The sequence below is a fragment of the Salvia splendens genome, chromosome 10, assembly GCF_004379255.2.
Source record: "Salvia splendens isolate huo1 chromosome 10, SspV2, whole genome shotgun sequence".
Lineage (NCBI taxonomy): Eukaryota > Viridiplantae > Streptophyta > Magnoliopsida > Lamiales > Lamiaceae > Salvia > Salvia splendens.
The window spans coordinates 29,909,206-29,925,419 of record NC_056041.1 but is presented as its reverse complement, the minus strand read 5'-3'; the positions used below and the strand labels follow the sequence as shown (position 1 = coordinate 29,925,419).

The window sequence follows — 16,214 nt, the reverse complement described above, 5'->3', positions numbered from 1 at the left end:
TAACAATTTTGAGTTGCGAATGCCCCTTATTCAAAGGGTTGAGCAGTTTCCTTTTGCAGGCAGGGCCATAGAAGATGCCGCCACCTCTCGAAGTTCGTGGAGATTGCCAACACGCTCAAGTTGAATGGTGTCGACGATGACGCCATTAGGGTAAGACTCTTTCCTTTCTCCCTAATTGATAATGCCAAAGAATGGTTTGAGTGTCTACCCACAGAGCAAGTCTCCACGTGGAAGGATATAGTAGCTGCCTTCCTCGACAAATACTACCCGCCAGACACAATTCTGAAGCTCAAGAGTGAGATCTTCCAATTCATGCAAGGCCACGACGAGCCCCTCTATGAGGCGGTCTCTCGTTTCAAAGGCCTACTCCGCAAGTCCCCCAACCACGGTTTCACCGTGGACCATCAGGTAGGGATCCTATATAATGGCTTTAATGAAGAAAATTATGCTATGTTGGATTCAGGGGCCAATGGGGATTCTTAAGGAAAAGTGGACCGGATGCCATGGCGGTGATAGAGGAGTTCGCCACCAACAGCAAAAGGTGGTCGAAAGAGAGGCATAACTCAAGAAGAGTAGCGGCCATAGAGGAGGCCGAAGAGAGTTCTTCTGCTAAGGAATTGGCCGAGCTAAGGTTCGGGTTGACCAAATGGACACATCTAGGAGAGGATCCAACCCCACCGACCTCCGTCATTGCGGTCACCAAACCCGACGCTCTTCCCACTCCTATTAAAGACATCAACTACGTGCAACAAGGAGGCGGTCCCAATAAGGGTTACAACAACAATTATCGCCTTAATCAGGGGGCGGTAATTTCAGTAATTATAATGGGAACCGTCCTCATCCTAACTTTTCTTACTTTAACAATAATTTCTTGCAACCTTCCGCATGATTTAATGTTTGCAAAGGTGGAGTAGTTGAGCCTATCAAGAAGGAGGAGAAGTATGACCAAGGAATCATGATGATTTTGGAAGTGCTAGTACAAGATAGAAAGACCAATGACACCAAGATTGAGGTTGTTGAAGCAAGGTTGAACAATCTCGAGCAAGTAATAAAACTATTGCCACTGCCATCTCAAACATCAAAACTCAAATGAACCAAGTCCACAAGAAGATTGAGGAAGACAAGGCAAAGGCAGCAGCACGAGTGGCGGACATAAACAACAATTGGGTCGCCAAGCAGAAGAAGGACGAAGGCAGCACCTCCGGAACGAAATCTGGGGACTACTGGGGCACAGTCTGGACTCTGCTCGACGCCTAGCGGACCGCCGCACACACCGCAGCAGCCCGCCATTGAAGAGGCATAGGCACCCGCAAAGAAGGAGCTCGTGCGGCACAACGAGATTGTACTCCCTTTCCAGCCAAAGATGAAGTTCAAGCTTGAAGAGCAGTTCAAGCACTTTTAAAATATGTTTTCTAAGGTCCATACTAATATCCTTCTCATTGAATCGTTGCAGGAGATACCTAGGTACGCGAAGCTAATAAGGGAGGCCGTGATGAGAAAGAAGAAACCCACCAAAGCCGACCTTAAGTTGTCGCATCATTGCAGCGAGATCATTCAACGGGAGAGGGCCGTGAAGCAAAGGGACCCCAGTCAATTCATCATTATGTGCTCAATTGGAGAAGGAAAAGTGGACAAGGCTCTTTGTGACTTGGGAGCTAGCATCAACATCATGCCACTAAAGTACTATGAAAAGCTCAACATCGAACCTCTCAAGACGTCGGATGTAATGATAAGGTTGGCTGACAACTCGGCAATCAAGACAGTGGGCATGATTGAGGATGTGTTGGTAAAGGTAGACGATTTCATTTTCCCTGCCGACTTCATTATCCTTGACATGAAAGTAGATAAAAATGTACCTCTAATCTTAGGCATAGATTTTCTAGCTACATGCAAAGCTCTTATTGATGTAGGTAGAGGCAAGATCACAATCAGTGACAACTACAGTCGCTCCACCTACAAGATTTAGAGCGAAATGCTTAAATATGAAGAGGCGCAACAAGCAAGGATGGAGCGCGAATGCAGGGCAGTTATACTCTTTCCCAATCTCCTAAGAAGAATACGCCTAACCAAGCTAAACCTCCCTTCCAGGAGAATGCCAAGAGGAATAAGAAGACCAAGAAGAAGCCTCAAGTTCTAGTCGACCCCGAAGTCTTCGTATCAAGACCTCGAACGGGAAATACAAGTGGTGGAGTAAAATTGGCAACAAAATGATCCAGTTTACGGTTTTCAGCACTAGGGTCGTTGATCCGCCCACTTAGTTGGGCCACTTCAAGTCGAGTCAACGACTCAAAATAAAGGCGTTTGTTGGGAGGCAACCTAATTTATTTTTTCTTTTTCTTTTTTTCTTTATTTTTCATTTTCTGTTTTTCTTTAATTTTCGTGCATTTTCTATGCATATATAAAAAAAATTAAAATTATAAAAAAAATTAGTCGTAGGGATCGCTGCATAATCCATAGCAGTCGCCACAAAGTGTTTAGTGCGCAGGAGCAGTTCGGGCCTAGGGCGGGTTGTAGTAGTCACTGTGCGGGCCGCAGCGGCCCGTTGGAGATGCGCTGTTTTCATTACACGAGCAGCGGTCACTGCACGTTTCATAGCGGTCTTCACGGAGAGTTCAGCGACGCGATTTCGCCTATATAAGGTGAGTTTTCTCTCATTCTTTCCACCATCTTCTCCAATTCTCCCTAGCACACGACCCTCACTCTCTTTCTCTCATTCCATTCCGAATTTCAAGCTTTCATCGTCCAATTCTCTTCAACACAAGGTATGAATCCCCCACTTAATTTCTGAGTTTTGTTTGAATTCTTCCATGGATTTTGTTCATTCTTGATGAATTGTTCGGTTGGCATGCTTTAGTTTGGGGGTGAGTGTGATGATACTTTTACTTGTTTTTCATGGTTAGATTTTGCATATGGTGGTGATTTGTTGGTTGTTGTTGGTTTTTTCTCTCTTGTTTATTAATTATATGTTGCAATCATGTTCATAGCATTATGAGACTATTATTATTTCCATGAATTGCAATACATGTGTCATCATAGAGATTGTTGTCTTGTATTGATAATGTTGATACGTCTCTGCATGGGGGATGAATTCACGTTGTAGGATGGATTTTTAGTGTTCTAAATTGTTTGTTTTGTCTTACATGATCACATGCTACAATTTAGGATGCCTATATGATACAAACTTGCACATATTTATTGATTTGTGATGTTACGCTTAGTTTAGTGCAAGTTTGGGGGAACCCTTGTTCGCTTGTCTATTATTTGGTGCTCTTTTAGAGTTTGAACTTTCTTTTGTAGGACAATGGCAATAAGAGGAAAACCCGAGAATGCGAAGTGCTACGGAGTTAGCCTTCTTACGGATGACCACAAGGCGATGTGGAAGAGATACGGTGCCTTCACGGTACCCCCACGAGCTTTCCCTCGGTACTTTGGGGATTTTGGAGGACTTTTGGGCGTTATGCAACGTCGGGGAGGGTAACGGCTTGATTCACATGTTCCAAGGGAGATGGTCATCTTATAGGAGACTCACTCTTTAGTTTCTCAGCACACTCAAGAACCGCCGTACCAGCAACCTCGAGAGGATCGACTTTCGCCTCGGCAACCGCAACCACACTTTTTCCATAGAGGATCTTTGCGAGGTGTTTCATTGCTATGACCTCAACCCCGATAAGATGTGGAGTATGGGTATTCCGATGTTTGGGGTGTGATGACAATCGAAGGTGACGATCATGAGCCGGGCTATGCCAAGTCCTCATCCATCCACAACCCCGTCTTGAGATACCTCCACCGAGCTATGACGCAATTAATGTTCGCTAGAGTCGATGGTGGAAGTGTCTCTCAAACCGAGCTTCATGTTATGTGGTGTTTTCTCACCAAAAGGGGGTTGAACTATGGGATCCTCTTCACTCTCTATGTAGATCGGATTGCCAAAAAGGATGGGAGCAATATTTGTTGCGGCGGGTTGATCACGGCGATTGCCGAACATATTGGCATATCGACCGAAGGCTTAACCGATGATATGGGGGAAAAGTTTATCACTTATGAGGTGCTCTTCTCGGTTGGGCTAATGAAGACCGATTCTAGTAGTCAAACATTCTTCATGCAAGTGGATCGGGATCACTTTCTTCACGTTCCCATTCCTCACTTGACCAAGGTCGACACGTGGGACAACCAAGCCATGTGGAAGCTCGACACTGCCGCCCACCGACGAGCCATCGAAGCCAACCCCATCAATGGGGAGTTTAGGAAGAGGAACATTCCTTCTCGCATCCCCGCCTTCGACCCCGAAGATGACTCCGCCTTCGACGCCATTGAAAACTATCAAGAGAAGGCGGAGAATTCTCAAGCTCAAGGGAGTGGGGCGCCGCCACTGCCACAACATGAAGAAGAAGAAGAAGAAGAAGAGGAGGAAGTTGAAGCCCACAGCCGCCGTACTAGAGCCAACCGCCGTCACGGAAGACCTAATGTCAATGAGGAGTTTCAAGCTAACACCTCCGCCCAATTAGGAGATATGTTCTCCTATATGCAAAACATGTCCAGCACTTGGGACAATAGATGGGCGGAGCAACAACAAGAAAACGCCTTCAAACGCCAAGGATGGACGACACAAGACGATTGGCGGACGACAGAACAAGAGTTTTGGGAGCGTCAAAGGCTAGAAGATGTTCATCAACGTCAACAAATCGCCAACCTCCAAAGGATGGCCGCTGAGGCTCGCGACGAGTGCCAAACCATGAGTAGCGACATCACCTATCTCATTGGCGCCTTTGACGACCTCAATGCCCGCTTCCCTCCTCCTCAAGAATGAAGAAGTCAAGTTCATGACTTAAAATGAGCACTTGGATCATTATTTGTTTTGTTTTGGATTGACACAATTTTTATTTATGCTTTTGAACATCTTTTTGAAGAAGTTTTTAGTTTAGTTTTTTTATTGGAATTTTTCTGCAGGTACTGGACTCTTCCCATCGACCGCTGCGAACGCACAAATAGTCTCTGGAACAATTCTGACTCTAACACAGCGACCACTGATGACGTCCAGCGGCCCGCTGGCCATTCACCGCACTCTAGCCGCGAATTTTTCAAAATTCTAGAAATTTTGCCCGTCCAACCTCTACGCGAAAAATTTCAAGGTATCTTTACTGCTTTCCTTAGTTTACTCACTTCCCTACCGACTCTACAAACTTATTTTACACTTTGTTGTAAATAAGTTTAGTGGGATGAAGTGGTGGACCGTGAGCTTAGATTTTTGTTTTTGTTTTTGAAAATTCCCGAAGTTGAATCCTTGTCATGAACTTAACATGAAGAACTTAGAGACACGAGTTGCCTATGATATACAGTTCTTTAATCTTTGTTTAAGTATGGCTTGCTGTTTTGATTTGATGGTTTAGTAAAAAGGTGCATAATTTGTGAATTGCTTGTTCGCCTTGAATCATGCTTATACCTTGTGAGATTTTTTTTGTTCAATTTATCTAGTTTAAAGAAATTAAATGAGAAAATCTATAATATTCTTACACTCAACAAGTGGGAAAATAGATTAAAAAAGAGTCACAATCTTGTTTAACAACCATGGTAGAGCAAAGCAACTACAATTAGAGAGCAGACAACTGGGTGAGCTCTTGTTTTGCCATTTCTATGAAGAGATTATGTGGTGGCTAGGCGAAAGGGTTTCCACCAACGGAGGCAACGGGACCTTGAGCATGGATACTCGTTATTGAGGTGTTTGGTGCTTGCCCTGCTATAAATCCCAGAGAGCCACTGGATGAGTCAAACGAAACTCCACCAGAGACGAAGGAGGGAACTGGATTTTGGGGAAACCGTAATTGATTTACTCCATCATCATAAGTGGCTGCCATCTGGAGATTTGGCAGAGCTGCTTGCAAAGAGCTCATGTTCCACAACTGAGACATATTTGGAGATTCCATGTCGGAATCATAAGGCAGATCAAATGGATTGCTGGATTTATGATCAGTTGCAAGTGAACACACGCCAGCCTCTGATGGACCGATGGAGAAGTCATTTAGTGTTATACCTTGTGAGATTTGAGCCTTAATTTCTTTCATGTGTGATTTATCTACATATTGATGTATATGTTTCTAAAACTTGCTCTTAGTTTGCCTAAGTTTACATAGTGTTTAAGTTGATTAAGGAGAATGTTAGGCCATCTTTTCATAGTTACTTTTATATCCAAAATTTTGACCCTTTTCAAAAAAAAAATATCCCTTTGGAGCCAATTTGAGCCTTTAAGCCTATTCTTCGGAAGCCAAATCAATGGGGACAATTCCTTGGGTTAGTATAGTTTATACTTTATCTTGTATAAATGAATTAGAGAGATAAGGGGAAATTGTGAATAGTGAAAAATAGTGTGCTTAATGTTATAAAAGTGCAAGTTGTGAAATAGAAAAATTCAATAATGTACTTGATCTAGAAAGAATGCCCATGTAAAAAGAAAGAAAGGAAAGAACAAAAAAAGAAAGAAGGTTGTAAAGAAAAAGAAAAGAAATATCAAAGGATTGGAAAGTGAGTTGAATGAAGAATAAATGTTAAAAGTGTCTTGGGTTTATAAGAAAAGTGGAGTTTATTTTACTCTCTACTTGGAATTTTTATTTTAGCCACTTTTAGCCAAATATTCCTCATCTACCAAAAAGCCTACATTACAACAAAAAATAAAGACCTTTCGGACTGTTGATGCTTAATCACATCTAGTAGAGGAGGGATTAGACTTTGAGCAAGCCTATGGTAAACATTGCATGATGCATGATTTGAGTGCTTAAACATATTACCTTATACACTTTGAGAGTGAGAGAACACTTCTCATCTTTGGAAGTTTGCACATGTGAGCGCATGAATTCAAGGTGTTACACGAGTTAGTAATGAAAGTGCACTAATAAGTTTTGCTTGATTTGATTGTGTTAATACATGCTTGATCTATCTTTTCCATATTTTGAGGCAATTATGACGTTAAGTCCCAGTGTAACAATCCCAAAACTTTGAAAGGATTTTACGAGATTAAATAAATGCACGTTGCTGATAACATTGCGATAATTAATAGCTACACCAAAAATATTGAAGAATCTCACTTTGAGCTTAAGAAAATAGAGATGAGACATCCAATAATTGTTGTTTGTTATCTAGCAATTATTTTCAATGACTATCAAAGAAATAATTATAAAACAAGAATTCAAAATGTCCGGTATACGTAAATATTGAAAGTCCAATAAATACAAAATAATCAAATTCTAATCTATTAGTACTAGAAGCCCGATTGATAGGGATGCTCGAATCCAAAGGAAGAAGTCCGACACATCTCCGAGTATCACGAATACCCCAAATGGCTTTCCTGCATGAAAGGAAAATGTTAAAGGGATATTTAAGATCTTGCAATTAAATACCATGATCAAGTAGAGGATTATCTTGGAATTTTTGCAACAACAGATCCTACCTTTGGAAAGATTTTTATAAGATTTTTTTTGAAGAGTATTAAATACAAAGATTCACAAATCAAGTTAGATCATACCAAATTCGATGAAAATAGATATGCTTGCAAGAGGATACATGCATTTAATGCATATCCTTATTTAAATATTTGTTTAACGAAACTATAACATATTTGCATTAAATGCAAATATCATCAAAGATTTGTTAAAAGCAATAGACGGAGTAGATTATGCCAAGTAAAAAGAAAAGCAAAATATCAAATCTCTGCAACTCGATATCAATCTCTGCAGAGGATAGCCTACATCCAACTTGCCATACTGGGCTAACATATCTTTATATAGAAACTACTTTCCTCCTCCCATTCGATCACAATCACAAACAACACAAACAAAATTAGCTTTACCAACAAACAAAATTGGCACTTGAAAGGTATGGAATACATGTCCTCTCTAATTTTTATTACATCAAAGCATGCATAGCATTTGAATTAAGATTTAGAATCTGCCCAAAACAAACGAGCAAAATTTTAGACTACAAAGTGTTCCAAAAATGTCAAAATATGCAAGTGCATCAAACTCATAAAATGGCCGACACAAGTCTTAAGACTATAATAATTGAAAGTTAGGAAGCTTATCTCGGTGGCATGTTCCGACAGTTGCTTCGGCGACTCTCCGACTGCGATGGCAGCCCCACAAGCCTCATAGCCATTAATTAGTTCAAGGTCTTTACAAATCTGTTAGTTTAAACAACTAAACTCAAAGATTTAAAAATAAAATTTTAGAAAATAAAATGAAAATGAAGAAGGACAAAGATCAAAACACCTACTGGTCGGGATCCGGCGAGGGCGGAAGGCGGCGTTACTTACCGCATACGGTGGCGGAAGTTGTGACTTCAGCACCCCCGCCTGTGCATGCACAACAGCACGAGGCTAGAAAAGAAAAAGAGAAGCATAAAATAAATGCATATCACCATGCAATTATATTTCCTTTAAGCTTAATTTAACTTGTATTTATGTTCAAAAAGGGAGAACCGAGAGGGAAGTAATATTGTGAAGCGTAGAATTATTTTCAAAAATATTGGAAAGCATACGAGGTGAACTTTTCTATCCTACGTACTAACGTGGATAAAAATAATACTATTTTCAACTGATTTTGTGAAAACTCGAACTTATGTTCATTTCTCATTTTCAAATGATGTTGTCTTGCCATAAATGTTTTGTGTATGATGCTTATCTATTTTGGCGTGAAGCCAACTGAGTTGTGAATCGAATTCAGGTCCGAGTGAGGGTGGTGTCCCTAATCGGACTAGTGTACACAGGATACCTATGGCCAAATGACAGGTCTGGTGACCGAGGAAGGTGGCCACCTTCCTGGCACAAGAATGTTAATGTGACCGTGAGAGAACACCATCTATACGACACAAGATGATCATATATGGCAAAATACAGAAAGAAAATGGACTACAGTCGAAAATTGATTTTTAGTAAGCTCAGGCATTTTCAATAAAACCCCTGAGTGTTACTGTGATGATGGCTTGATAATATTTTCAAATGTATATTTGTATTTTCGGCAATGTGTTCATTGAGTACTTTTTGTATTCAGCCTGCATATATTTCTAAATGTGCAAGTTGAGCAGCGAAGTGGTGGAGGAAGTGCTATTGTGACAAGACATTTAATTCAGTCGGATTAAGACTCTCGGAGGTACATGTCTTCATACATGGAACCGCGTTCATTTTCTTCCGCTGTACATCTTAAAAGACTCAAGTCTATATTGTTCAAAACTCTGTTATTTGTTCGAGGACAAACAAAAATGTTCAAAACTCAAGTCTATATTACTCGAGTCTTCATAATCGAGTATCCTTCTTCTATTTATCAGCACTTGATTAGTCATGTTTCACAACTAAGGTCATGATCTTATTTTTCCCTATTTCTTTCCCCGCTTCTTTAATCCTCCCCTAGTCGCGATAAACCGCGTTTGCTATCCTTAGCAAAGTGCGGTCGTGACACCTAGTGCATTCCTAGCGTCTATTCTTGTGTCTTCTATGTTTTTGTTCAAGGACAAACAAAAATGTAAGTTGGGGGGTTGATACGCTCGGATTTTGCACGGTTTTAAGTCCATCTTTTGGTCCGTTTTTAATATCAAAGTTGCATTACATTTCCATTATTTGCATATTTTTATCTATATTGGTATTTTGACATGTTTTGTGAGAAATGTGCATATTTGAGCCTAAAAAGAGAGTCAAAACGCAAAGTTGAAAATATGGAGCTGTTCTGCAAGTCCAGCGGTCTGCTGCAACATTGTCGGCGACCGCTGGCGCCCAACGACCGCTAAGCCAGTAGCGGCCCGCTCCGGGAAAGTTGTGCATGAAGTGAAGACACCCAACGACCGCTGGAGAATGCGTGACGACCACTACCAAGAGTCTAGAGAGTTACGGGATGATGGATGGCGACCGCTGAAACAAGTGCAGCGACCGCCAGCCAAAGGTCAGAAGCCTTGGACCAACTCATGGCGACCGCTGGCCAAGGTGCAGCGGCCTGCCAGGAAAAAGCGGTGAGCAGAATTTTCCCTACTTTCTCTCCAAGATTTACCATATTTTGCAACCCTTTTCCTTACATGAGAAGGGGCGATTTCTCCGCTATAAATAGCCCCCAAAGCTTCATCAAAAACAAATCTTCTCTTTGTCAAATACTTCCAGAGTTCAAAAGTTAGAGTGCTTCTTGTGCAAGGAGTTGAAGAAGGATTCAAGATCATCAAGGCTACAAGGATTCAACCTTTGGGTTTTTTTGCTTTAGTTCTTATGATTGTAATCAACGTTTGCATCGCATGAGCATAAACTAGGTGACTAGTTCTATCAAAGTAAGAACTGTGCTAGGGTGTTGTAGTTGGAATTTGTATAACCATAATTGTGAAAGCACACCCCTGAAATTCTCTTATCTCTATACTTTTATCTCTGTGATTTATTTGCAATCAGTTGCTTCTTTGCTTTCTAAAGTTCTTTGTTTTCAAAAATCTCCAAATCTTTCGGTTTTCCAAATAGTAATTGAGTTTTAGTACAAGAAAGAAAATTTGTTTTTGCTTTCCCCGTGATCGATATCCGATACTAACCTTTAGCTATACTATTCCTACTTTGTATACTTACAGATATTTATAGTGCTAATAAAAAGTGCATCAGCGTCTTCAGACATTTGTTAATACCCGAAAGCAAGAAGCCCATCTCGACTCCAACGTGAAATGATTGAAGTGATCTGGGTACATTACCATTACGCGTGTTTATATTTTTTTTAAGTTAGTTTCTTGCCGTAATTGCTTTTCCAATATTGTAATACAACGAAAATTTGTGTATTATATTACTCCCTATGTTCCGTGGTATTGGAGGCGTTTCTTTTTGGCACATGATTTAAGAAAATTATGTTAAATGAGCTAAGTAAATGAAGAATAAAATATGAAATGAAAAAAGTAGAGAGATAAAGAGAGAATAAAGTAAGAGAGGGTAAAGGAAGAAAGAAGAAATGTGTTGATTTTTGCTACAAAAGAAAATGACTCTACTCTTATGGAAGGTACTGAAATGGCAAAATGAGTCAACTATCGCGGAACGTAGGGAGTATTTTGGTATCTCAATTTATTTTATTTAATAACAAACTTAACAATTAAAATATATGAAAACGAAATAGTGTTAATGTGGAAATTGAGATGGGTTGTGGGATGGACCTTAGCACTTGAGTGTTCTATGATAGATATTAGGATTTGAATGTTACCTTGAATTTAATATAAGTTTGAAGATATGCATAACATGAGTTGACCTTTTAAACGGATACAGGGAGATGACCAAGAAGAGATGGTTACTTCGCGGTTGACGGTCTCATAAACAGGTCGGCCTTCAGCTATGGAGAGGTCGCGATAGGTGAGAGCGACATATCATTTGTGGGGTCAGCCAGGCCAAACCGTGACCACATTTTCGATCAGGATCCATTCATTCCCACTCTGTCTAGATCATCTGATGCAACTCTAACAGTGCTGGAGTATTCTCATCCACCTTCCAGGAATATGGACTCCTAATCCCTGGTAACAACACAACACAAAACACTGCAAATAAATGTCTATATATTGCAACAAATCATTTTCTTGATAGCAGGATGATGTAGGCTGAAGTAGGAACTCAAATAGACCATGGACATGTACAACACAACATGCAAAGAAGCACTCATAGCCAAACAGAAAGTATGTTTGTTATACTATTAACTAAAAGATTATTTAGATTAAAGAAAATACTACTAAGGGATATATATATATATCTCTAGGCCTATGCGGCACCGATACGGATACGCGTATCGGTATCCGAAGGATACGGATACGCGGATACGGCTCTTTCCCAAACAACCCGATACGCGGATACGTTTTAACTATTTTTTTTAATAAATAATAATAGTGCAAAATAAATTACAAAATAGATATTCTAATTCAACATAGAGACATTAAAGGTCTATTACACTCAAAATAACATGATAGCAGCAGGTTCTAAATTAGGAAATAATTAAAAGGTAGTAGCAAACTAGCATCAAGCCATCAACATCAAGCTTCTTCCTCATTCCCCGTCTCCTCCAGCTCCACACCTTCATCCTCGGCATCACCCAATCCAAATGATACAGCCTGCAACTCAGGTTCATCAATGGAGAGGTCAGCAACTTCAAGAAGACCAACACCACTAAGGGAATCAAAAGAATCTCCCCCAACATCCCACATCCTTGTCTCTCCTTTCTTGTATGCATCAGTTCTTCTTGACAAATGTCTCAGATTTGAGTGCACAAAGACCAAATCTTCAGCCCGCTCAGGAGTTAAGGCATTTCTCTTGACACTATGGATGAAGCTATATGTGCTCCAATTTCTTTCACAGCAAGAAGAAGAGGCCGGTTGGCTGAGCAGTTTCATGGCCAAACTCATCAAAAGAGGGATAGATTGTCCATGATTTGTCCACCATGTCATTGGGGAAACAGCCCATCTATCATGTATAGAATCAGGGTCATTGAATTCTTCTGAACAACTAGAAAACCTTGCATATTCTTCCTTCACTGCAGCCAACTCTTGCGGTATGCGAAAGAATTTCTTGAAGCAAGTCATCCTCATTTGTGATATTTCCTTGTCCTTGTGGGGGGGTAGTCGGCCAGCACCTTCTTGAAGCCACATGTTGCTGTAAAATCTGGAATTGGCAGCAATTTAGATCATGAAGTTAAAATGAAAAAATGAAGAGCAAAGAATCTGAATTTTAATTGCACAGTGCATATTACCTTGGATTGAGTGAATGAGCCAAACAATGAAGTGGATTATTGCCTTTTGTCCACCTAGCAATCAATATATCATGAATAACAGAGTAGAGGTCTGACTCCTCATTTGGTTCCTTCCCTTCATACAAATATATTTCTTTCTTCACTTTCTCAATCATTGAATCCCACATCTCATAGATTAAGTGAAGACACGGGGTGTCGGTGTCCGCAAAGCGTATCATATCATAGATAGGACTAGTGAACCTAAGAATGTATTCCACATTGCCCCACCAGACATCACTTAGTATTTTTTCCTTTACATGTTGGGCAGTTGAAGCATCCTCTTTGTAGATGCTCCATTTGTCACTAATCACCATGTGTTGGAGAGCTGCTTTTACCTCAACAAACCGTTTTAGCATACACACAACCGATGCAAATCTTGTTTCAGCAATAGAGAGCAACTTCAAATGGCTGAACTCATTAAACATGGAAAGACGCATGCCATGATTCATTATGAAATTCTTGATCATAGTAGCCTCAACTTTGACATTGTTTATAAATTCTAATCGACTCCAAACCTGCATATCCTCATCAGTAGGTGTCCTTGGCAGTTTAGGTTCACATATATTTTTCATAGCAAGGTTGAGAGTATGCACTACACAAGGTGTCCAAAATATGTGATCATTTTCAGCTTCAATTAAAAGACCCGCACCTTTGCAATTTGCAGCATTATCTGTGATGATTTGTACCACATTTTGTCGACCTACTTCATCAATGATAGCCCTCAACTTCTCAGCAATATATTCTTTTGACTTGTATTCTCCTTCACAATTGTCAGCCCTCAAAAACATTGGTGCTTTCTCAGAAACAGCGGTGAAGTTGATGATTGGCCTCCTCTGAGGATCTGACCAACCATCAGAGCAGATTGTGACCCCTTTCTCTGGCCATGTGCTCTTTGTACTCTCCAATAGAGTCTCTATGTGCCTTCTTTCTTGCTTGAGCAGTGATTCCCTTGCCCTGTTATACCCAGGTATTGTGTAACTTGGCAAATTGCGGCTGCAAGCAAATGCAAAAGCTTCTCTAAAATATGGGTTTCTCAGAAAGTTGAAAGAAATCCCTCCAGAAAACATTGCTCTAACAATTAAAGCATCCAAGTGCTTGCGGTCTTGCAATGCCCATGATTTTTCCAATTGAGAAACAGGCCCCCTCTTGGTCCTCTTGCTGTTGTCTGAAGGAGCTACAGGCAAAGAAACAGTGCATGCCTTTGATCTTTCCAATAGCTCCTTACACTTTTCCACTTCCCTCCTCATGTCACTCAGCATTTCAAATGAAACATTTGGACATGTCTTAATCCCCTGTCTTAATTTTTGCAGCAAATGAGCTTCAACTCTTGTATAGCTAGTGCTTTTTGAAAATGGACAATAGTTGCATCTCCATAATATATTTCCTCCACCAGGTTTAGGCTTCTCTAGAATGGTGACATGATCCCACAATGGAGCCCTGATATCAGTTATTTGTCTGGACCCAGATCCAACACTAGAACTAGCAGCAGAACTAGCACTAGAACTAGCAGCAGTAGCACTCAGATTTGGAGATGCCATACTGCTGAAATTATAATTGAATTGAATTGGGGGAGCAAAAAACTGAATTATAACATACCGAATCTATGGAGGCGGGGAGTTTTTGACCTAGCTGCGGCTTTCTCAATTGTGTGGAATCTTATATTGTATAGAGCATCATTATTTATAGAGCTAGATTTGTTCATCCAGCTGCAATGGGCTACATCACAAATGGGCTTTTTGGTCCAGCCCGTTAATTCTATCGGGCCGGCTCCTTTAGATGGGCTTTAAACTGGGCCGTATCCACCGAGATACGTATCGAATCTGAGGTTTCCCGGCCCAATACGGCCCATCCCGCGGATACGCCCAGGATACGTATCCGTCGCGTATCCGTCGCGTATCGGTATCGGATACGTATCCGATACGCGATACGGCAACAAAGTGAAGTATCCGTGTTATATAGCTCTAGGCAGTAATGCTTCGTTGCAGGAAAGTAGAATAAGAACAGCGACTTGAGGAGGCACGCCAAGCTGAGGAAGCTGCATTAGCAGTTGCAGACAATGAGAAACAAAAATGCAGGGCTGCCTACTGTCGAGAAAGCAGAAGCAGCTCAGAGAATAGCTGAATTCGAAGCACAAAAAAGAATCAGTGGTGAAATGAAGGCACTCAAAGAAGCAGAGAAGAAGAACATAGTGCTCAATAAGTTTACACAATATGATATCAGATATCGCAAGTACAACATTGAGGATATTGAATCAGCCACCTACTACTTTGCAGAATCTCATAAAATTGGGGAAGGCGGATACCGGCCAGTTTACAAGAGCTTCTTAGATCATACACAAATTGCAATACAGGTTCTTCGCCCGGATGCAGCCAAGGGAATATCACAGTTTTAGCAAGAGATGGAAGTTCTGAGTTGCATTCAACATCCTAAAATGGTTCTCCTCCTAGGACCATGTCCAGAGTACAACTGCCTGGTCTACGAGTACATGTCTAATGGAAGCTTAGACGATTGCCTGTTTAGGCGAGGAAACACTCCAGTAGACTCCTTTTCCTCCATCAGGCAAAGCCAAAAGATCTAAAACCAACCAACATTTTGCTTGACCGCAACTTTGTGAGCAAGATCACTGATGTTGGACCGGCCAGACTTGTTCCTCCATCAGTAGCAGATTCATTCACACATCAGCTGGGGAACATTCTGCTACATAGACCCGGAATATCAAGAGACTGGGATGCTTGGCATACAATCAGACATATACTCACTTGCAACTGCCAACCCCCAAATGGGATTGACTCATCATGTTGACAAGTCGATTGAGAGGGGGCCTTCGCTCAGAGTCTCGATCCACAAGTCCATGACTGGCCTGTTGAAGAGGCCATCATTTTCGCCGAGTTGAGGAGGAAGGACAGACCTAATCTTGGAACTGTGGTGTTACCCAAACTCAACAGATTCAGAATGCTTGCTAAACAATCCATGCCCATCACCTATCACTAATTGCAATTACAAACCTATATACCTCAACCTCATCATAAGATCACAACAATCCCTCATTCAAAGCAACATTGATTTCATCAACTTATTGACCATTCACTGGCGCCACCGAATACATTTTTGTACAAATCGTATTTTGCATCTAACTTTGTGTGTATGATTTTACAAGACAAAGAATGAAGAAGAGTCGTGTATTCCTTGCAGGCTGCAGCTATACGTTAGTTTTCCGTCACAAACACCCATATTCTTGTTATGGAATGTATAAATGTGTGATAGAAAACTTGACTGGCAGTATAAAATCATTCTTGTGACATAACCAAGTTTTGGTATTACTCCACTTATACATGAGATCATGTTTCTTAGACTTTTGTGTATGTACAAGATGCCACGGTAAATAAATGAAATGATTCAGATAAACATAACATACAACGTAATAGTTAATCAAATTTGCACATGAATCAATGATGTTTG

At 40.8% G+C, this 16,214-nt stretch overlaps 1 protein-coding gene and 1 pseudogene across 3 annotated transcripts; one reads left to right on the top strand and one right to left on the bottom strand.

Annotated features, from left to right (window-relative positions):
• Positions 1-11,255: 11,255 nt before the first annotated feature.
• On the top strand, positions 11,256-15,746 carry LOC121752887 (annotated as a pseudogene).
• LOC121752482 lies at positions 11,825-14,711 on the bottom strand. 3 transcript variants are annotated; one of them, XM_042147581.1, is made up of 3 exons: positions 14,352-14,711; positions 12,717-14,297; positions 11,825-12,628 (listed from the first exon to the last, which is right to left on the bottom strand). In XM_042147581.1, exons 2-3 carry the CDS (start codon positions 14,291-14,293, stop codon positions 12,004-12,006), a joined length of 2,202 nt encoding a protein of 733 aa, XP_042003515.1. In that variant the 5' UTR covers positions 14,294-14,297; positions 14,352-14,711; the 3' UTR covers positions 11,825-12,003. The 3 variants fall into 3 exon arrangements, with proteins under 3 accessions (XP_042003515.1, XP_042003518.1, XP_042003516.1); XM_042147584.1 differs by having other exon boundaries at positions 13,482-14,297; XM_042147582.1 differs by having other exon boundaries at positions 12,717-14,294.
• Positions 15,747-16,214: the final 468 nt, after the last annotated feature.

Coding starts and splice junctions, on each gene's coding strand:
- LOC121752482 (XM_042147581.1), bottom strand. CDS start 14,293: ATGGCATCTCCAAATCTGAGTGCTACTGCTGCTAGTTCTAGTGCTAGT. Junction 12,629..12,716: donor GCTCATTCACTCAATCCAAG/GTAATATGCACT, acceptor TGCCAATTCCAG/ATTTTACAGCAACATGTGGC.